The 24,263-nt window shown below is 31.0% G+C and overlaps 2 protein-coding genes across 3 annotated transcripts in view; both read left to right on the top strand.

Moving 5' to 3' along the window:
• Positions 1–12,362, top strand: part of LOC134711925 (uncharacterized) — a 42,086-nt gene extending 29,724 nt beyond the window's left edge. For both annotated transcript variants that reach the window (XM_063572915.1, XM_063572916.1), the window contains exons 19-25: positions 273–312; positions 4,199–4,339; positions 4,887–5,038; positions 5,863–5,969; positions 8,443–8,543; positions 9,174–9,296; positions 10,178–12,362. In XM_063572915.1, coding sequence (XP_063428985.1) covers positions 273–312; positions 4,199–4,339; positions 4,887–5,038; positions 5,863–5,969; positions 8,443–8,543; positions 9,174–9,296; positions 10,178–10,292 — 779 coding nt within the window. In that variant the 3' untranslated portion in view covers positions 10,293–12,362. The remainder of the gene's footprint in view (positions 1–272; positions 313–4,198; positions 4,340–4,886; positions 5,039–5,862; positions 5,970–8,442; positions 8,544–9,173; positions 9,297–10,177) is intronic.
• Positions 12,363–14,800: 2,438 nt separating this feature from the next.
• LOC134711924 (lysophospholipase-like protein 1) lies at positions 14,801–21,861 on the top strand. The gene is made up of 5 exons (XM_063572914.1): positions 14,801–14,925; positions 16,345–16,444; positions 17,023–17,189; positions 19,121–19,236; positions 21,151–21,861. The coding sequence occupies exons 1-5, from the start codon at positions 14,844–14,846 to the stop codon at positions 21,385–21,387; spliced, it is 702 nt and encodes a 233-aa protein (XP_063428984.1). The 5' UTR covers positions 14,801–14,843; the 3' UTR covers positions 21,388–21,861.
• Positions 21,862–24,263: the final 2,402 nt, after the last annotated feature.

The raw sequence follows: 24,263 nt of genomic DNA, 5'->3' as shown, positions 1-24,263 counted from the left end.
TAGATAGGTGTAATGAAAAATACAGTTATGGGATCCTGTTATGATTTTTGGACTTCCAAGAATAAATTTATATATATATAAATATGGAAATACCATGGTGATTAAGTTCATGACTGCACACAAAGTCATCATACCTTACTATAGACGCTACCATTAATTTCACCTATCAAATTATTACTTACAAGGTCTAACACAGCAAAAATTGTTAACAAGGCATTAACTTTTAATAAAAAATGAAATTTTCTTTTCAACATATTTCTTATTTATTTCAGAAATGAAAGGATTAAAGGAAACTCAAGTAGATCTAGAGAGGTATACAAATTTTAATTATTTCCTTTTTAGCTCACCTGGCCCGAAGGGCCAAGTGAGCTTTTCCCATCACTTTGCGTCCGGCGTCCGTCGTCCGTCGTCCGTCGTCGTTGTTAACTTTTACAAAAATCTTCTCCTCTGAAACTACTGGGCCAAATTGAACCAAACTTGGCCACAATCATCATTGGGGTATCTAGTTTAAAAAATGTGTGGCGTGACCCGGTCAACCAACCAAGATGGCCGCCACGGCTAAAAATAGAACATAGGGGTAAAATGCAGTTTTTGGCTTATAACTCAAAAACCAAAGCATTTAGAGGAAATCTGACATGGGGTAAAAATGTTAATCAGATCAAGATCTATCTGCCCTGAAATTTTCAGATAAATCGGTCAACCCGTTGTTGGGTTGCTGCCCCTGAATTGGTAATTTTGTGGAAATTTTGCAGTTTTTGGTTATTATCTTGAATATTATTATAGATAGAGATAAACTGTAAACAGCAATAATGTTTAGTAAAGTAGGATTTACAAATAAGTCAACATGACTGAAATGGTCAGTTGACCCGTTTAGGAGTTATTGCCCTTTATAGTCAATTTTTAACCATTTTTCGTAAATCTTAGTTATCTTTTACAAAAATCTTCTCCTCTGAAACTACTGGGCCAAATTGAACCAAACTTGGCCACAATCATCATTGGGGTATCTAGTTTAAAAAATGTGTGGCGTGACTCAGTCAACCAACCAAGATGGCCGCCACGGCTAAAAATAGAACATAGGGGTAAAATGCAGTTTTTGGCTTATAACTCAAAAACCAAAGCAGTTAGAGGAAATCTGACATGGGTAAAAATGTTTATCAGGTCAAGATCTATCTGCCCTGAAATTTTCAGATGAATCGGTCAACCCGTTGTTGGGTTGCTGCCCCTGAATTGGTAATTTTGTGGAAATTTTGCAGTTTTTGGTTATTATCTTGAATATTATTATAGTTAGAGATAAACTGTAAACAGCAATAATGTTTAGTAAAGTAGGATTTACAAATAAGTCAACATGACTGAAATGGTCAGTTGACCCGTTTAGGAGTTATTGCCCTTTATAGTCAATTTTTAACCATTTTTCGTAAATCTTAGTTATCTTTTACAAAAATCTTCTCCTCTGAAACTACTGGGCCAAATTGAACCAAACTTGGCCACAATCATCATTGGGGTATCTAGTTTAAAAAATGTGTGGCGTGACTCAGTCAACCAACCAAGATGGCCGCCACGGCTAAAAATAGAACATAGGGGTAAAATGCAGTTTTTGGCTTATAACTCAAAAACCAAAGCAGTTAGAGGAAATCTGACATGGGTAAAAATGTTTATCAGGTCAAGATCTATCTGCCCTGAAATTTTCAGATGAATCGGTCAACCCGTTGTTGGGTTGCTGCCCCTGAATTGGTAATTTTGTGGAAATTTTGCAGTTTTTGGTTATTATCTTGAATATTATTATAGTTAGAGATAAACTGTAAACAGCAATAATGTTTAGTAAAGTAGGATTTACAAATAAGTCAACATGACTGAAATGGTCAGTTGACCCGTTTAGGAGTTATTGCCCTTTATAGTCAATTTTTAACCATTTTTCGTAAATCTTAGTTATCTTTTACAAAAATCTTCTCCTCTGAAACTACTGGGCCAAATTGAACCAAACTTGGCCACAATCATCATTGGGGTATCTAGTTTAAAAAATGTGTGGCGTGACTCAGTCAACCAACCAAGATGGCCGCCACGGCTAAAAATAGAACATAGGGGTAAAATGCAGTTTTTGGCTTATAACTCAAAAACCAAAGCATTTAGAGGAAATCTGACATGGGGTAAAAATGTTTATCAGGTCAAGATCTATCTGCCCTGAAATTTTCAGATGAATCGGTCAACCCGTTGTTGGGTTGCTGCCCCTGAATTGGTAATTTTGTGGAAATTTTGCAGTTTTTGGTTATTATCTTGAATATTATTATAGTTAGAGATAAACTGTAAACAGCAATAATGTTTAGTAAAGTAGGATTTACAAATAAGTCAACATGACCGAAATGGTCAGTTGACCCGTTTAGGAGTTATTGCCCTTTATAGTCAATTTTTAACCATTTTTCGTAAATCTTAGTTATCTTTTACAAAAATCTTCTCCTCTGAAACTACTTGGCCAAATTGAACCAAACTTCGCCACAATCATCATTGGGGTATCTAGTTTAAAAAATGTGTGGCGTGACCCGGTCAACCAACCAAGATGGCCGCCACGGCTAAAAATAGAACATAGGGGTAAAATGCAGTTTTTGGCTTATAACTCAAAAACCAAAGCATTTAGAGGAAATCTGACATGGGGTAAAAATGTTTATCAGGTCAAGATTAATCTGCCCTGAAATTTTCAGATGAATCGGTCAACCCGTTGTTGGGTTGCTGCCCCTGAATTGGTAATTTTGTGGAAATTTTGCAGTTTTTGGTTATTATCTTGAATATTATTATAGTTAGAGATAAACTGTAAACAGCAATAATGTTAAGTAAAGTAGGATTTACAAATAAGTCAACATGACCGAAATGGTCAGTTGACCCGTTTAGGAGTTATTGCCCTTTATAGTCAATTTTTAACCATTTTTCGTAAATCTTAGTTATCTTTTACAAAAATCTTCTACTCTGAAACTACTGGGCCAAATTGAACCAAACTTGGCAATCATCATCTTTGGGGTATCTAGTTTTAAAAATGTGTCCGGTGACCCAACTATCAAATCAAGATGGCCGCCACAGCTAAAAATAGAACATAGGGGTAAAATGCAGTTTTTGGCTTATAACTCAAAAACCAAAGCATTTAGAGCAAATCTAACACGAGGTAAAATTATTAATCAGATCAAAATCTATCTGCCCTATAATTTTCAGATGAATCTGACAACCCATTGTTGGGTTGCTGCCCCTGAGTCGGTAATTTTAAGGAAATTTTGCTGTTTTTGGTTATTATCTTAAATTTTATTATAGATAGAGATAAACTGTAAACAGCAATTATGTTCAGCAAAGTAAGATTTACAAATAAGTCAACAAGACCGAAATTGTCAATTGACCCCCTAAGGAGTTATTGTCCTTTATAGTCAATTTTTAACAATTTTCATAAAATTTGTAAATTTTTATTAAAACATTTTCCACTGAAACTACTGGTCCAAGTTCATTATAGATAGAGATAAATGTAAGCAGCAAGACTAGTAAAGTAAGATTTACAAACACATCACCATCACCAAAACACAATTTTGTCATGAATCCATCTGCTTCCTTTGTTTAATATTCACATAGACCAAGGTGAGCGACACAGGCTCTTTGGAGCCTCTAGTTCTATCTTAGTTCAACTAGGGGGTTGTTAAACGACCTAAGAAACTCATGAGGGTCTTGCCATGGTCAGCACCTAGTTGTGGTGATTTGTGAAAATTAAATCCAAGACAAAATATCAGACCTCTGCAGAGAAACATAATTTCAATCAAATAATATTTCTGCAAACATTAAACAAATTGTATCATCTAACCATATACAACAGTTTATTATTTATTTAATTCATTTGTGCATATAGTGTTTCTGAGATTTTGGTGGGAGTCAAGTAAATGCATTCTTTAATCCTGTGAGAGATCTACAGTTGAATATAAAATATTTTATCAGCATACTCCAGAGTTTTTGAAGTTTTTGCAACTTATAAATATCTGTATTTGAGTTTACAACAGGAAATTTAATGCCAAAAAAATTGCTTCATTATCACCATACACGTATACCAGATGAGGGTATTGATGAGTTTACTGGCATATTGAATGTAGTTGGATGTGTACCATTAAAGTTTAATGACTTTATTTGATTGTCTGATCTTATAGTTATTTAAGGATTAAATGAAATTTATATTATACAGAGAAAAACTTAACCTTCAGACAGAAAAATCCAAACTACAGAAAGAGGAAGAAAATATTAACAATGATGATGAGGCAGACGACAATATAATGGTACAACTGGAAATTCAAGAACTAGAGGAAAAACTTGATGCCATTGAAAGGTAATAAATATACACAAACATGACTAAATTCTGAAATATATTGCAAATTTTTAAGAATGTTTTAAGCTATTGCAGAAATTTATTTTGTATTGTACTGTTTTATCAGACCATATTTTTTTGGTAAATTTGAAGAAAAAAATATATTTATGAATGATATTTTATAGCATAATACAGTTTACAATCGAAAGTATTTTACCTAATACTTAAAATTGCCTCAGAACAGAAAAGAGGAGTTAAATTTGAGTAAATTGTGTTTTTAATCAGTTTTGCTCGGTCTTACTATATTTTCTATAACATATTTATATGCTGTTTTACCTATGCATGTCAATCCGTCTCTCCGCCCCATGAATCATGGCATCTTTCTCAGGAACTACATTACAAGGATTTCTTAAATTTGGTTTCAGGATTTACATCACATATACAGTGTGATGCCTTTTCAGATTTATCACTGTTTACCTTATACTTGATGGGGTGGGATATAATTAGTAAGCAGTAACTCGCAGACTCACTTGCGTATTTTAAAACAGATATTTTACATTTATTTCAGTTTGACAGAATGGCATATTGAAAGTTATGAAGATGACTTCATTACATTTTTATTTTATGATGAAACCTTGCGACTGTCAATTAATAAACAAAGAGAACCAGATAATGGACAAACAAAAATAGCTTCAGCCCATGTGGAATCATTATTACAAGGTCAGATTTATTATTCTATTTTTTTATATTTCACCAATCATAGTAAGGGGGGATTATTTTTTTACAGTTTGTGCATCTGTCTGTTGGTTTGTCTTGTATCAATTAGTTTTTTTAGATGGGTTTATGGATAAGTAATTTATACAATAGATCATTAGCAGTTGGTGCACCAATTTTGCATCTATACATGGATGCCAAATATAAAGAGAATACTGTGCCCTCACATAAGTTAAATTTCTTTCTTTCTGCTTTTTTATACTTTTGTTTTTAAAGATTCCTGATGAGACATATTTATGAAGAATGTCAGTGCTTTATGATATACCATTGATACTTGGAATGTTAATGTATTGGTATTTGAATATTTAATTGTCAACAAATTGAGAGACTTTCATGATTTCAAAGTAGTTTTAACATTATTCAATGATGATATCAATGAAAGGATATGTATGCCAACGAGACAGCATTTAAAGATACAGCAATCCATACAGATTGCAAAAAATTATCTTAACTTTGGAATTCTACTTTGGTTATGAATTTTGTTGTCTGGATAGTATATTATTTCATGCCAAATACCCTTCAAGTGTAAAAGAACCTTGGTTGAGTATGAATATCAGAGAAGTTTATAAAAAATAATTGTATTTGCTTTTGGTATGTTAGCTTGATGATGACTTAATCCACTTCGTCCCATGGGGGACATAGGGCGACTACAGTAGCTTTCCATCTTTTCCTGTCCTTTGCTAGTTTCTTTGCTTCACCCCATGTTTTCCCAATTTTCTGGAGATCAGATGTTAAATCTCTTAATGATGAATATCCTTTATTATTTTCAGATTCTACCAGTCCCTGCATGAAGTTGATACAGGCTATTATATTACAACAAATAAATGATGGAGATTCCTTACATCAAACCTTCAGATATATATCAGACCTACCAGAGGTAAAGTTATAGTTATATTATTTCAGAAGTTGACTTTTTGTACTACTGCAAAAAAAAATTTAGGATCATATAATGGTATGATGTCATCATCATCCAAAGACACATTGGTTTCCAGACAATAACTTAAGTTTGAGTGAATCAATCTCTATAAAAAAAAATTTTTAAGAAGTTTCAATATCACAAAAGGAAGGTTGGGATTGATTTTGGGGGTGATGGTCCCAAACGTTAAAGAATTAAGGGTCCAAAAAGGGAACAAAACAAGCATTTTTCTAGTTTCAGGATAATAACTGGTGTATAAGTATTTTCATTGCTCTGAAATTGTACCACACTGTTTAATACCACAAGTAGATGGTTGGGATTCATTTGAGGGGTTATGGAGGCGACAGTTTAGGAATTAAGAGCCAAGAAGGGGTCTAAAACAAGCATTTTCTTTGTTTTAAGACTTGTAATAACTTGTGTGTAAGTGTATGGATCTTTCTTACATTGTACCACAAGGTTCCATATATCTATATAATAAAGGAAAGGCTGGGATTGAGTTGGGGTTATTACTCCAAGGGGGGTTTATAAAGTGTGGGGGGGTAATTATTTCCATATAATTTCTTAAAGGATTCATGTTTTTTTTCTCAAAAATTTTGAAAAGTTTTAAGAAGAAATCTTCAATTGCACAGTATTGCGCAATAGATTTTTCTGATCTTTAACCACACACAGCTATTTGTGTCAAAAACCTTTATTATGTCAAAAAAATTTGATCACAATCCAAATTCTGACAGTATCAAGCTTGAATATTGTGTCCATATTTGCCCCAACTGTTCATGGTTGCACCTCTGCAGTCATATCAGGTTGCGCTCATCGAAGCATTTTATTGGCTTTGTCAGTGTGAGGAAAATTGAAAGGATTTTTTAAATTTAAAAAAAATAATATAGTGTTAGTGTTTCCTATATTATTGATGAAAAAAATGGCATATATCTCTGTTGCCATGGGTGAAATGTACATCCTCGTAACCTTTGAAATTCATTAAGGTTCATCATAAGGAATTGAAAAATATGGCCATGTTTACACCTCAAAAATTACTATGAGTACAGACAAACTGGTACATCCAGGAAAGTTTTAAGGCATGGCAGGAACTAGATATATAAAAGTTATACGAAGTCTAAGTTTCAGAAAATTAAAAACTTACCTGGATTTTCATGTCCAGTTTTTTTCAGTCTGCAGAAGATAGCCAAATAAACAAACACCCGAGTTTCATTTGATAGGGTCCACTCAGTTACACAGTTTAAATCACCTATTGTTTATAGGTGTCTATTGTCCATCCATTGTCCATTTAAATTAATACTACTCACAACATTGATTATATGAGGGGAGCTTCTCAATCGTTTTCACTTCTTAGTTAATTTTTGCACCTTCTGCAGGAACGAAAAAAAAATGGAAGGTAAAATCTACAAAAGTTTATAATTTTCTAAAACATAAAATGCATTTAAAACTTATATATCTAGTTCCTGCCATCCCTTAAAACTGTTGCAGGTGCAAAGGTTAGTCTGTACTCAGAGTAAAATTTGGGGTGTAAATACGGCCATATTAGCCAAAAGGTTATGATGAACCTTAATAAATCTGAGTAATAGCTGAAACGTGGCATATTGTTTCATGATGCTAGGAAATAGGTGAAATGTGGCATATTGTCTCATGATGCTAGGAAATAGGTGAAATGTGGCATATTGTCTCATGATGCTAGGAAATAGGTGAAATGTGGCATATTGTCTCATGATACTAGGAAATAGGTAAAATGTGGCATATTGTCTCATGATGCTAGGAAATAGGTGAAATGTGGCATATTGTGTCATGATGCTAGGAAATAGGTGAAACGTGGCATATTGTCTCATGATGCTTGGAAATAGGTGAAATGTGGCATATTGTCTCATGATGCTAGGAAATAGGTGAAATGTGGCATATTGTCTCATGATGCTAGGAAATAGGTGAAATGTGGCATATTGTCTCATGATGCTAGGAAATAGGTGAAATGTGGCATATTGTCTCATGATGCTAGGAAATAGGTGAAATGTGGCATATTGTCTCATGATGCTAGGAAATAGGTGAAATGAGGCGTATTGTCTCATGATGCTAGGAAATAGGTAAAATGTGGCATATTGTCTCATGATGCTAGGAAATAGGTGAAATGTGGCATATTGTCTCATGATGCTAGGAAATAGGTGAAATGTGGCATATTGTCTCATGATGATGGATCAGCCTATTAGACTCACTCCTTGTATAAATTGCTTGTATACATCTGGTTATCTGAAAACAAGCAACAACCGTAAGAGAACCAATTTAACATTCTATTGAAAGGTTGAAATATAAATTAAAGAAACATTTAAATGCAAAATTTTATGTCCTAATAACAATCGATGTGGAAACATGTGAAATGTATATAGATGGAAAATTTAGATTATGTTTTCATTGTTAGTAGTTTCTTTTTCAGTTGTTGCAGAAGCTGTCACAGATTGTTTTGAATGCTAGGTGTCTTAAACGACAAATAACGTCTCTTAGTTTAAACTATATAGTGACAGTTTATAACAACTTGTAAGTATCTTATGTGGCTGTTATTTTAATGGAAAAAAAAGTGTTTTCATTATTTTGTTTTGTTTGATAGAATACAATTGTCTGAATCTGAGGCTTCATTCAGTGTAATACAGAAATCCTAGTTCATAATTGTCCTGCACTGTAACATGGACTAGGGTATATGGGTATGCCAGTCTTCCTTATAGGTTTTTCTGCATCATAAGTATGTTAGGAAATAATTAATTATCAAATTATTATTTGAAATCATTCATAAGCTTTAGTTCAGTAATAAGTCAAGTGAAATTGATGATGAATCCTTGTTTCAAAATTTGAAAAGAGTTATGCTCTCAATAAATAAAAAAACAAAAACACTTTTTTTATTTACCATTGAATAAAAAAAGCTGTGGGTAAAACATCAATGAGACAGCAACGCAACAAAATTTTAAAACCAAAAGACATCTTGAGGTCAGCTTACAGTCCTCAACAATAAACACATGTCTATTTATTATGGCATAACCTATAGGTCCAGAGTCTAGTAAAGTTTCAAGTCTGACAGTGGTAGGCGATAAAGAATTAGGTTATAATTTGCTTGTTTTTGTTATTTAAGGAATTGCCATTTTTAAATATTTGATATACATGTTTGTTTTTCAGTATTGTGGTTGAGAAGTGGACACTTAAATCTTTAAGAAAAGTTAACATTAAATTACGGTTTAGTGTGGAGGATACTTGCTGTAACATATTGCCTGAAGTTACTGTAAAAATGGGTAGAATAAGGTAAATAATCATAGTAATTATATAGCTATTTTTGTTGTTGAAAGTAGAATTAATATCCTATATGTGGTAGGTTGAAAGCTAAGAAACTAAACTAGGCATAGAAGATACATACTGAAAATGTCAAAGTTTTGGCTGTGATGTTAGAACTCATCTGGCATAGTTAACTTAGATACAAATTCATGAATTAATACAAAATTAGAATGTTTTTTGGATAATCTAATCACTAAATACTTATGCAGTTTGCTAGTTTAATGAATAACACCTTCATATCTTACAAAATAGACTCATGATGAATACTAAGAAGGTGCAATATACAGATTTATTGCATAGCAATAAAATATTTCCCACAGAAAGTAACCAAAAGTTAGCGTGCAATAAATGGTAATATTGCACTAGTGCAATAAATCTTCAAAATTCATCACGTCATCAACGACAAAATCTTAGTTTGAACCAATTTTTACTTTCAAATATTATATAGATATTCAATAAAAGAGTTATTGCATGAATACTGGGGAATATTGTCCTTTGTAAAACATATATTGCACTCGCAAGCTCATGCAATATAAAATTCTACTCGGGACAATATTCCCAAATATTCATGCAATAACCCTATAGAATGAAACACTAGAAAATAATAATGCAAATAACAAGTAGAAAATGGCGAACAGTCTAAAAACAGGATTTTTTTAAGGGATTGAAATTAATTATAAGTTACATGAAATAATTTAATTATTACATTTGCAAAAAGTACAGGACCAAATTCAACTGTTTGATATATTATAATGAGTGCATTTACAAATTGAAATTAAAAAAAAAATAACATAATAAATATGTATACAACAAAACACTTATGTAAAACATGCATTCTCTTTATTTTACAGAGCAGAAGATGTACAAGACCAGATAAATAGTGTTTCAAGAGGACATAATTATCTTGTTAAACTTTGTGACTCTGTAGATCTTGATGTACTATCAGATAGCAGCAAGTTATCATGACAGCAGCCAAGTTAAGATATCCTTAATGTGCAATTCTAATGGCAGCTGCTTTTGTGAGGAAACTATAAATTACAATATGGAGCTCTGATGACTTTAGTGTTCCAATTTGTGGATCAAATCTAATATATATTTGGTTTTTAATTAGAATCTGTAGCATATTTTTGTATCAGTATGAATTTATTATTTATAGTAGTGTTTTGTAAGTTGAACAAGCTTTTGAGTGCAAATTTTTAAGTATACTATTCAATATGAGTCTTACAAATTTTTGAGTACATTATTACGTTCTTATGGTATTAACATGCTTTGAGTACCTTATTCCATACTTAATAAATTCAGATTTCTTGAGTACATTATTCTATGCTTGATAAATTAAAAAGTTTTGAGTTCACTATTCCGTACTTAATGAATTACCATGTTTTAAGATCATAATTTTATGCTTAAAGAATTTAAATGTTTCGACACCTAACAAATCAAATGTTTTGAGTACACTATTCCATACTTAATAAATCAAATGTTTTGAGTACACTATTCCATACTTAATAAATCAAATGTTTTGAGTACACTATTCCATACTTAATAAATCAAATGTTTTGAGTACACTATTCCATACTTAATTAATCAAATGTTTTGAGTACACTATTCCATACTTAATTAATCAAATGTTTTGAGTACACTATTCCATACTTAAAATTAATCAAATGTTTTGAGTACACTATTCCATACTTAATTAATCAAATGTTTTGAGTACACTATTCCATACTGAAATTATCTTTTTGGTCTGTGCGTGTGTTTTTTCATTTGTCTGTTTGTTCTTCCTTCTGTCCATTCGTCAATATGTCCTGCTTCAGGTTAAAGTTTTTGGTCAAGGTAGTTTTTGATGAAGTTGAAGTCCAATCAACTTGAAACTTAGTGCACATGTTCCCTATGATATAATTGAGTTTACCCCAATTTCAGGGTTCAGTGAACATAGAAAATGATAGTGCCAATGGGGCATTCCTGTACTATGGACACATTCTTGTTTATTAATATGTAATGAGAAGATTATTCCATACTTAATCTATAAATATTCTTCAGTACATTATTCAATACTTTATTTAATTGACATGTTTTTAGTACAATATTCCATACTCAATCTATTAAAATGTTTAGAGTACATTAGCCATACTTAATGTATTAAAATTGTCATGAGATCACTTTTCCATACTCAATATATTTGAATGTTTTTTTAATTAAAATGTTTTGAATACATAATTCCATGTAGATAATGTGACTGGTTGAGTATCAAATTATAAGATATGATTCTTGATATTCTCTGACACAGGTTTTTTTGAAATCACAATTATTTATCTCTTTTTTTCTCATTCTTCAAATAACAATCATAATTGTATGCAATATTTTCTGAATTTACAGTACACTTTTCCATACTTGAATATTTTGCCAAATTAGGATAAGATTTTTAATAACAAAACTTTTGTGGTAGGAGTGAGCAACTGGGGAGACATTCATTACCCCATCCTTTTCCATTATTTTAAACATGAAAAATACATCTCCTCTAACACATTTCCTTTCCAAAAAAAACATGTCTATAGCTTTCATGATTCTGGTATTTCAAGAAGAGATAAATAGATTTGACAAATATCTAATTCATTTACAACAGTGGTTTGTGTAAAGTTACACATTATGGTTAATACCCATGGATGAAATAATAACTAATTAGTCTTGCTTAGAATATTTTATACCCTATGGTTTTTGAAAACCACATTTAGTGCAAAATGTAACTGCTTTATAATCAATATTTCATTTTCATTTGAATTTCTGATTTGAAATTATATTAATGATTTTTAAGTTATGATTAAGTATATTGATATGTTAAGATGTTTTATGATCTGTGTTGTGCATTTAGTGTTATATCATTCACATCAAAATATACCTATTCTGTGTTCAAAAATGTATAGAGCTTTCGTTTTTATATGGCAGTACATAAAACATGTCTTGAAATGCTAACAATTATTGATATGTACAACTTTTTTTAATTTATCTTATCTTTCTTTTTTTGTCAAATTTTTAACATGTAGACTAAAATTTGAAATAAATCTTATAAAGAAAATAAAGCTTTAGTTATGAATTAGGGCTATTCCATTTAAACATACATCAACCCCCAGGAAGGCACTATGACAATAGGGCAGCCACCCAGAGAAGCATTTTTACAAATTTTGAAGGATTGTCCTCATCAAAACTTTGAAAAGGGCACCCACCACTAGAAGTGGTTTCAAAATGCCTTCCTGGGGGTTGATCTATGTTTAAATGGAATAGCCCTTAGACAACACCTTTGAAAATCTTGTATTTACCATACATTATGAAAATGAGTAGATGTGGTATGATTGCCAATGTGACAACTCTCCATTAAGAATAAAAGACAAAAATGTGTACAATAAAAGGTGACTGTACGTCCTACAACGATTAGAAAAAAATCCATACTGTATAGTAAGCTATAGTATATTAGGCATTGGGATGACAAAATGTGAAAGATTTCAAAAGAGATAAAAAAAAAAAGCAAAATTTTCAGATGCAGTTTGTTCCCTTTTCCAGAAAGGATTTTGATAAATCTATACCAGTAAAAAAGGTATGATTGATTTCATTATTTTAACAATTTATTATAACAATAATACAGCAAGTGTTAGAAACACAAATCAGGTTGATCACTTTCCCTTATGTACCTACATTCATGGTAGAAACGTTCTGCAAATAGTAAAAAAAAATTAGAAACTAAGAGCTACGGTTCTGCAGCTACATTTACGGTTACTGCAGGACTTTTTATATGTCCCATATCAAATATTACCAAGCTGTAGACCCCCTCCTTTTCAAAATCATAGTTTGGCAAATAAGCATAGTAGAACATTGCTTAAAGAAAGATTGTGTTGGCATTTCTATCTTAAATTATTTTTTATTTGTGGTGCTGTGGACGCATGTCACAGAACAAGCGACATTTAATAGATCTGTATATAGATGATTTCTTCAAAAGTAACAATTTGGGGTGAATCCATTCTTGTTAATAAAATGGAACTATAATAATAATCATTGAATAAAATTTATATGCTATGAAAATGAAAATAATCCAGTTTCAAGTTTCAAGTTTCAAGTTTTTATTTCTCAAGACCCTTAACCAGGGTATGTGAACAAATACAATTGAATACAATTTAACACAATATAACAAAATAGGTTGATTAAATGAACAAGTTAACATATATACATGATATACATTTCCAAATATATGGAAGACGAACATATTATATAAACAGTAACTTCAATCATTTTACTAAAGAAAGTATGATTTTACAAAACTTTGCAGCTTTGAATATTACATTATAATTTTCTGAGTTAAACAAAGCATGAAATTTATCAACATTTGGATTTGTAGTGAATTCTTTTGGCAATAACATTTTCCTCTCGTTTTTGAAATAAGAACATTGGAATAAATAATGAAATTCATCACCTAATGAGTTACAGTCACAAATATCACAAATTCTATCATCTCTTGCTATTCCCCAAAACCTGCCCTTTTCAACTGGCAGTTTATTATTAACACATCTAAAATTACATAAAGATTTCCTTAAATCTGTAGGAAGTTCTATTAAATATTTTTCAAAACAATGCTTTCTTTTAAAAATTCTATAATTGAGACATTTAGGTGATTCATACACAGTAGCACACCATTTCTGCTTAAATTGGTCACATAACCTTTGCTTTACAATCTTAGCTAGGTTGACAGATTTAAACACATTTTGAGTTAACCAATATTCAGAACAACCACATTCATTTAGAGTATTTTCGACACAACGTATCCATTCTGAATGGTACATATTTCTGTTATGCATGGTATATAACAATTTATACAAAATAGATGAAATCTTATCTTGCTTACTACACATGAATCTTTTCCATAGACCAATCATCCTACTTTTAATAAATACATCAATAGGATATCTACCTAGTTCTCCATATATAATACAATTTGGAGTTGACTTCTTAACATTTAAAATAATCTTATAAAATTGTAAGAATAAAGATTCAACAGTATTATTGTTACTATAACCCCACACTTCACACCCATATAACAATATAGGTGCTACCATTGTGTCAAACATTTGTAATTGCAAATCAATAGGCAATCCTAGACTTCTACATTTTCTTAACATACTGTACATGGCTTTTCTACCTTGTTCTAACAATTTATTCTGGTTATTTTTAAAGGAACCGTTATACATAAATATAATACCTAAATAAGCAAAATCATCAACAATATTCAAAACCTCCCCATTCAGTGTAAATACAGGTTTATCAGGGGATTTACGTTTCCTAAATACAACAACTTTTGTTTTTGTAGCATTAATTTCAAGTTTCCAAGTCTTACAATATAAATACATGGAATTAAGTGCAGCTTGTTCAAATAAATTGACATTTGGAACTTTGCTAAGGGAGAGCATTCAAAAAGAATAGATGGGAGATAACTCTAGTCTGGTGTCAAAATCTAGCACATCATTTTTTTAGGACATGGCATTGTCACTAATGCCAAGAATTGTTCCACAAACCAAAGATGTTTGTAAAGGAGCAGTTTTCTTTCTACATGGATCAGGTTTGTTATACAAATTTACTGCTTGTCTAGCTCTATTGGAAATATTATAAGACACACTATTAAATAGTAAAAAAAATAATTCTGCAAGTGCAAAAAAACCCAACTAGATTTTGTTTATATTAGTAAGTTTACAATATTGGTAGGAAGAATAGGAAATAAGATATTGAAATTTAGAAGCAAGCTTATTTTTATCAAATTATACCATGTAATGTGTTTTATACATTCATCATTCATCAGCTCCCTAATTATAAGGGTATCATAAGTTAGCAATAGCTTACAGTTTAACTTACTTTCTATTATAGTGCCTAACAAGATTTTGTGAGGTAGACAAATTGACTTTAAAACGATCGTATTGACTTTTGATGTCCAAAATTAGGCAGATCTGACATATTTTGACTTCATTTACTTATTCCAATGAGACTGAAAATGCCTTTTTTTGTTATGATAAATACTAATTTTACCTGCGGTAGCTTTGCGTAAATTGTGTTTCTGCATTTCTCTGAAAAAATGACTTGTTTAATGGAACAAAACGTCTTATTTGTAAACTTTTTCTGTAATCTACACAATAGGTTTTTAAAAAGTAAACTATCAACTGTGTTTTCGGAAAATTTTGTGAAAATAGAAGAAGTGGCAATTCTTACCTTTCATACCTTAACTTTCATTAATAAAACATAATATTGACTCGTCCAGTGTCCAGTTTGAAGGTAATTTTAGTTACCGTACACATGTATGCACGTTCTTATTATCAATAGTCATGTATCATATGAAAAGCATAAACAAGTTTGAAGGTAAACTAATACCAAGTTAATCCAATCAAATTGCGTACGAATTAATAACAATGACCAGTCCACATCATAAAACATATTAGGGGTAAGAAGGGAGAAAATGTCTGATATTTTAAGTTCATTATTTTGCAATAACGAATAAAAATTTGTAAACCAAAACATTTGCTATAATTCCATAAACATCTCATTCTGTATTGGTATAGTTTTTGGGTCTTTTATTTGCTAATTTAAGGCTGTAGAAAGTTTGGGCTTCAAAAGTCAACATAATTATTTACATTATACAGAAAATTCGCCTTTTTACAACATTGAATGTTTCACAAATAATACGCGATAACAAAGTAAAATCATTTTTTAAAACACTGCAAAAAAGTTCATTCTGATTGATGCAGTGGTATTGTCATAAATTGCGCTGGAGTGAACAGTGGTACAGCAAACGTCGAATTTCCTCACACAATGTTATCACACACTATAGTTTAAGTAGATCGAATACACATGATAATACAATAATGTTAAAATTTTTAACATACTGAAAACACATTTAGCATGAATAAAGATATAATATACATTCTGACCTTTGAATAAACAACAACCAGTCACATTTTTAGTATAATCTATGTATCAAACTTTATTGCAGGTGACACTGGTATAGGAATACAAGACTGGTTGAGGTCAATTCTAGATGATGACTTTAAATTCCCTCATTTGAAGGTTATCTTTCCTACTGCTCCTTTAAGGTAATATTGATAAAAATGTTACAGTTGTAAAACAAAAAAAGTAACATAACCTGTTAACAACACTCAAAAGTGCAGGTTACAATGTTGCATCATTATGATTTTGATTTTGAGCTGTATAAGTTATTCTTTGTCAGTGCACTTCATTATTATAAATGTGGAAATTATTATTATTATTGTGTAATGATACTACTGTCCACCAGACACCAAATGATGTAGATTTTGATAGCAACTTCTGGGGGTTCATTTATTTTTGTTAAAAACCTACTTTGTAGTTTAAGGAAAATTATCATTTCCAGGTAATTTAATTTCATAATTTTACAAAAAGCTTAAAGAAAACTAGTACTTTATTGAAAACTTAAATTTGTAGTTGACCTGTAGCCTATTAATCTGTGAAAAATGGTATCCCACAAAAAATGAATTTACAGTAACAGCTTTCCAAAATGAGCAATGGTTCACATTTAGCACATATTTGTTTGAATTAACTGAACTATTTTTTTGCCAAAAAATTTCAGTTTAAAATCATTTGTATATTAGAAATTTGCAAGATTTTTTTTTCACCAATATTTTTTCATTTCTAGACCTTACACACCTAATAATGGAGGGAAAAGCTATGTATGGTTTGACAGGAAAAATATTTCACCGTTTGTATCTGAACATGAAACATTAGATGAAACAGCTAAGAGTTTATCTCAGTTGATACAGACTGAAGTAGACGGTGGCATTCCATTATCCAGAATTATTATAGGTAAATATATCAATAAAAACTAACATGTTTATCATAAAACTTTCTGTAAGAATGTTCATTGATACTGATGGATGGTAAAATAAATACATTTTTAGGAAGAGAACATGATAATGTGAATTGAATATAAAAATATAAACTCATGCTCAGTACTAGACCAACATACGGAGCCAGATTTTTAATGTGTAAGTGTAAGAGATAAATTAGCAAGCATGCTTTTACAACACCACAAAATTTCATTAATAATTAAGTTGAATACTTTATTTTGGTGAAGTTAAAATAAAGTATTTCAGGAGAAGATTTTCATTGCCTGATAGTATTTTGAACCTGTCAATCAATAGTCTGTTCATTTGAGTAGGAAGAGCTTTGCACAAATTGTATATTATATATCAGTGGTGGATCAAGAAATTTTTACAAGAGGGGTCCACTGAATGCCTAAGAAGGGGCTCCAGTCATGTTTCATTGATTCGTTATATAGTCAACAAAAAACTTTTCATTAAAAGTATTTGACCTATCAATCAAAAGATTGTCTACCTGAGTAGAGGGAGCTTAGCACATGGCTACACTACACATTCAAAGATTTTTATATAAAGGAAAAGTTAAAATGTCAAACATGTCAAAATTTAACCATTGTTGTTTATATAAAATAGAAATGTCAAATAAAGCCTTTTTCAAAGAATTTAATATTTTGTTGTTGTGTTATTCAATAGAATGTTTTCGTGGGAAGGCAGTGCTTAGTAATCATGTTTACTGCACCCTTAAAGTGCTTATTGAAAGAAATACTTTGTGGAGAATCAAATGGGATAATGTACCATTGTTATCTGCATGTAATAGAATGTTGCATAAAACCTTACAAGAATTTGAATTCTTTGATTCATGTATCCCTTTGTTTAACCATGGAAAATGTTAGTGGTAAAATTGTCATATATTTAAACATATAAGATATATAATAAACAATTGATGTGATTGCATAGTATGTATTTTCCACCCGACAACTTTCAAAAACAGCTGATTTGTAAGATAATCTATCTTGATGCCATCTTACATCACCTTAATATAGTCATTGAGGAAAGCATTTATAACGACAGAAATATGTGTTCTTATATAACTAAGTTTGCAGAGTTATCTAGGTCAGTGACCATAGTTTAGAGAGTAGATATCACACTGTCACTGAAGGTTTGAGGACACAGTTATTGTCCTTTGATATTTTGTTGTCTACAAATATTGTTCCTAGTGTGGTCAGAGTAAAACTTGCTTATTCTTTTAATACACTTTCCAAATTTATTTATTTCTATTTTATGCATGAAATATTAAGAAGGTCGATGAAATTACATGTCCTAAAAAAATGGGTGAAGAATTTTTAGATCAAGAAGTGCTTTAATCAAGTTGAAAATGGCAAAAAATAAGTATGTCTGAAGTAAGTAAACTGAATCATTCATAGACCCCCTTTAGTTGACCTTAATATTGAACTGTACATATTTTGAGGTACAGCTGGTAGACTTTTATATAATTCTGATATAATTTGTCCCAAAAGTAGAAACTACACTGTAAAAATCTTTTTGAGATAGAGCTGGTGCATTTTGATCACAGGCACTTGCCTCAGAAAAAAACCTCCTTTATACCTTATAGTGTTATAATAAGGTATACAGGATATTTTTTTTTTCTGAGACAAGTGCCTGTGATTTTGATTTTATTTGAATTTGTTGTCTTCAAGAAATGCATTACAAAATAACAGTGTTCTTGAGACAGGAGCATAGGATTAAAAATCTGATAAGGAAAAGAAAAAAGTTTGTTACTAACAATTTACAGATGGACTAATTTTTAGCGTGATATATGTATAGTACTATTGATATGTCAATTCACTCAATTGTATAAAGTGCTTTATTTAACTGACATCCTGGTCTAAATACAGATTTGTAACTTTATTATTTTAGGTGGATTTTCAATGGGAGGTGCTATGTCATACCACATGGGATACAGATATTTTCCACAAGTTCCAGGAGTGTTTGCCCTTTCCAGTTTTCTAAATAATGGATCCTCGGTGTTTAAGGTGTGTTTCCCTAACTGCATATTATTTTTATGGTACCTCATGACATTCCCATCGAAACTTGGGTGAGACATATATGTCAAATATAAACTTAAACATTTATTTTTAAGTTCAAAACCTTCAAAGAACCCATAGCTAAGGTTTCAAATTGATTTCCCTGGGTATTATGCATGTTGTTATCGACCTGTCCTTGTTTGAAGATTTCGTAAAAAGAAGTACCAAAAATAGGTATATAAATAAGCAATAACACTTATATTAAACTTAGAAACAAATCTTAATAAAAACTTTAAAGACAACACTAATGTAAAATATTAATAGACACATTCCATATTTCTATTCTCAATTTTATTGGCTTATTACAAAAAAGTTATTATGACTGACAAGTTGTAAAAAAAACATAATTTATGTTATTTTTTTATGGGAAGACTCTGTATTTTTGTTTTAAAAATGATCATGCAGCTGATCACATTAGAAAAAAGTCTAAGGCTGTGTTCACACCAAATGCTGTGTACAGTAAACATGTTTACCCTTGGTTTAATGTAATGTACACTAGTTTCACATTTAATTTGTTCACATCTATACACCTGGTTTAGCTACCTGTACATAAGATTTGTTCACACTTGTAAACTATATGTCATTTAAATGTTCATTATGTAGAACCAAATTTTCGAACAACTTTTCTAGCAGTAAGGGAATGATCATTTGACTTTAAAAAAAAAGGGGGGGTGGATTTTTCCACAATTTGATTAAAAAAACAGATAATTAGAATGAACAAATATTCTGAATCCAAGTTTCCCCATACATGATAGTGTTAAATATTGAATCGATACCATCGAAAAAAAACCAACTAAATACTTTCGTGTGAGAAAAAAATCTGACTCAGAACCCCGCCATTTTTTTTTTACTAAAGTGGTTGCTCCTTTAAAAAAGTCATTTTGGATGATTTGCAGTAGTTTAAAGATGTCTTGATTACGCATTTTAAACGTAGGCTGCATCAGCGAGCTTACAGACGAAGAAAAAGAATTGTGATGTTAAAGACTACATTTCTTTCTTTTCTGTTTGTTTCAAATGGTATTTTTCTTCAAGGAATATTTGGAAAGGGTGGGGGTAATGTTTTGTTTTATTTCTAATTGTATTTTAACGGATCTGAGATACTACACAAACAAACATTTAACCTCACCCTTTTTCAGTAATGCATTTATGAGTGAATCGTTGTTTGAGTAAAAATCAGTGGCATTCAGTTGATTCGGGAAGAACCTTTCAAATGAATTATGTGTTCGACAATGATGATGGATGAGTCTTGATAAGGGGTTTATAAGGGCTGTTCTAGAAAATACTATGTCCCCCCCAGGGACAGCACTTTTTTTTAACCCCCACCACCCACAGAAATAAAATTTAATTAGAACAGCACTCCCTTTGCATTTTTGTATTTCAAATACAACCCCCACATAATATTTAAAAAAAATTGCCTTCCCTGGGGGGACATACTAGTAGTATTTTCTGGAACAGCCCTAAGGCTACATAAATTGTTTTTATAACAAATAAATATTTCAAGTTTAGACAAATATTTCTGTAAAGAACTTTATTAATAAGTGTTATAGGTATCAATTTTATATAAAAATCAGTACTTTTTTAAATATACATGGGGAAATTAAAGATCTGAATGACTAGTTTTGTGTACACTTAACCTTCACAAGGCCTACATCAATGATCGACTGCATGTAGACAAAACATGATTTAAACTACATTTAAAAATTATGTTTTGTTTATGTGTGAGTTAAACTAACACAACACCGAGTTAAGGTCAATGTGAACACAGCCTAAGTTGTAGAATGTGTGTAACAAGCCGTAAGACACATTTTGCATTTGTAAGATAGAAAATGCTATCCCTCACATGACTCTAAATTTTCATTTCAGGCATTAGAAACTGTAAGTGACAAATCAAAATTACCCAAGTTATTTTGTTGTCATGGTGATCTGGACCAACTTGTTTTACCAGAATGGGGACTGAATACAAGCAAACAGTTACAAGACATTGGAATATCAACAGAGTTTCATAAATTTAATTTTTATCATGAAATGAACTTTAAGGAAATCAGCATGTTGAGAGAATGGATTTTGAAATTAATACCAGAAAATTCAAGTCAATTGTGATATGAATTAGTTGTGCTGTTAAGTACTGTACAATATATTGAGAAAGTTTTATGCAGGAGTGATTGATTTTAAGCCTTATTATAACAGATGGGTTTAATTTGTTTTAAAAAAATCTTATCTCTCTGAAATAAAGAAAAATGATCAGAGCATTTATGGTATTATTCTTTAAAAGTCTTTAATACCAAAACCCAAAATAAGTTTTTAAAATTTAATTTGAACTATGGCTAAGAGCGCAGACAGTAAACAAGTGATACAAAAATGTGATTGGATTTATTAAAAAATTGAATTGATTTTATACGATAATTTGTAGATAAAGATCATATACCACTAATTTGAATTCCACGATTTCCATATAAAACTAAGAAGATGTTGTATGATTGCCAATGAGACAACTCTCAACAAGAGACCAAATTTCAGAAATTAACTACTGAAGGTCACTCACTGTACAGTTTCTGAAATAAGCATCATTTGGAACTTACTCTCTTTACCAAAAGTTTGGAAAGCCAAAATATAAAACTTTGTCGTACAAGCAGGGCAGAACAATATAAACCATCCAAGGTCATTTTTGTATGAGAACATAAGGGTATTTTTGTGAGAACATAAAACTGGTTAACTTTAACCCCATCACGTTTTGTGCCTGTATCAAAATTCTGTCTATCTGGATCATATTTCTCATTTTTTTCAAGGTCTGTTTTAAGGAGGATCCAGGTGTTTGTTGTTATTGTTGACTATCCAATATTTTTTGTGTAAAGAAAAATTGTTAATTACCCACAAAATTTTTGGTCTGTACAAAGTCAGGCGATTTGGACAATGTGGTGTTCATTGTTTTTTGTCCTTTTTTGTAAGTCTATTTTTAAGCAAACAAAGGATTGGTTGAAGTGTTTTGTTGTTGTGTCCAATGTTTTATTATTTCTATATGACTGTTTTATGTAGTATTTGCCTGATGGAAGTAAGAACCTTACCTTTTAAGTTGAATTCCATTTTTTTTAGAAGTGAAAGAAATTGAAAGTGGGAATGGTTGGATGAAGCATTTTATCAAGTTCTGCACAATGTTTTTAGCAGTATATAACCTATTTTTTATAGATACCAGGATAAAAATTAGAACATCAGAGGCCCTTTTCCTGTTCAAATCATTATCACTGATGCTAAAAATGGCAAACGAAGTGTGAAGTTGAGCATTTAGGACCTTACATTCCGAAATGTTTTGCCAGATACATCTAATGTATTATATTCGTTGGGTAGAAAACCACAAGTATCTTGATTGTTATGTGTCGTATATGTTGGTCATTTCATAACTACTTATTTATGGTACTCTTATTTTTATTGTCAATATTTTTTTTCAAAAGAAAATAAGAACAACAACTGAAAATTTAAACACTGTAATAACCTATATTTGAATATGAATTACGTCAATACTTAATACCTGGCTACTGAGTGGGTTATATCCTTAGAGACTGATAGTCCACCAGAAGCTGAAGAGCTCCTATAGTAACACAATTTAACTGTTTAATATTGTTTCTGTATGCCAACTCATCTCGTGTTTGAAATGCATATAGGTTGCTTCGAATTATGATTTTGTATCACACATTCTCTTTCAAATGAACTATACAATAAACTCATCATAGATACCAGGATTGGAATTTCATATTTGCGCCAGTTTAGTTGATTTGTTATGTAATTTTGTAATTTTATTAATTACAATGTATACATGAGAGTATCCTTGCTATCTAAGAACAGAAAGACAATGCTTCTTTCTGCCCTTTCTGTTTTCCACATTACCATTTTCTATGTCCACTATGCTCTTTCCGTGCACCCTCTCCATATTATGCTCTCTTCTGTCCTTTACGTCATGCCCTTTGCATATTTGTGTTCTGAGGCAAAATAGATACCTTTCAATGCAAAACAAATCAATTTAACTTCTGCCATTAAATTTAGAGATAGAAGACTTTCAATTCTCTGAAATCCTATACGGCTGGCTTTAAGAAAACTATATCATTGAAACGTTTTAGGAGTGTTACCGTATCACTATCTGTGCTTTACAATTGTATAACTTCCAATAGACACATCAGTGACGCTCGAATAAAAAAAAGTAAAAAGGCCAAATAAAGTACAGAGTTGAAGAGCTTCATAAAATTCCGTACAAACAACGGTATATTGCTGGATCATCTTCATGTTCCACTAAATAATTGTCCATTAGATTGACTAAAATTCTGTCCGCAATTTATGTTGCATTTAGAACCATTTTGCAAACACTCTATTCATTGAAAGTTAAATTACTCTTACTTACAGAGTGGTTTAGTTGTCTCTATGCCGAATTGAAGTTCTTCAAGTACAATCGAAATAAATTAAAAATTGTGGGAATGTTTAGCATCTCAACCAATTTATTTGTATCACTTTTAGTTATTATCATAAATTGAAACCAGGCAAACGAATTCGAAAATTTTAATTTTTCAGTTAAATCTGTTTTGGTTGATGCGTGTGCAAGTATATATATTTTTTTTTATTTGAAGGACACATTATGGATCATTATGAAAGCAATATTGGCATAGAGCTGGTTGGGTTAATGAGGTCTGCTTTGATTATAACTCAAGTAAACCGTTAATGTATCTGATATAAAATTTAGTCCTGGTATCTGTGATGAGTTTATTTAGCACCCCCTAGAGCTATCAGCAATTTGATTTATCTGTAAACATGATATTAAGGTCTCCCTTTGAGACAAATACTGATACAAATTACCGATAAACTTGCAATACTATTCCAATATTATGCCGTATTAGTTACATAATGTTTATATTCATACTATTTCATTTGATTGTTTATCGGAATGAAATAGTACAAACGAAGTAAACCAATAAAGGGCAAACGTTGTATAGTCA

Source organism: Mytilus trossulus, chromosome 3 (genome assembly GCF_036588685.1).
Source record: "Mytilus trossulus isolate FHL-02 chromosome 3, PNRI_Mtr1.1.1.hap1, whole genome shotgun sequence".
NCBI lineage: Eukaryota > Metazoa > Mollusca > Bivalvia > Mytilida > Mytilidae > Mytilus > Mytilus trossulus.
The sequence above is the reverse complement of the archived record's forward strand: the minus strand, read 5'-3'. Positions and strand labels throughout refer to the sequence as shown.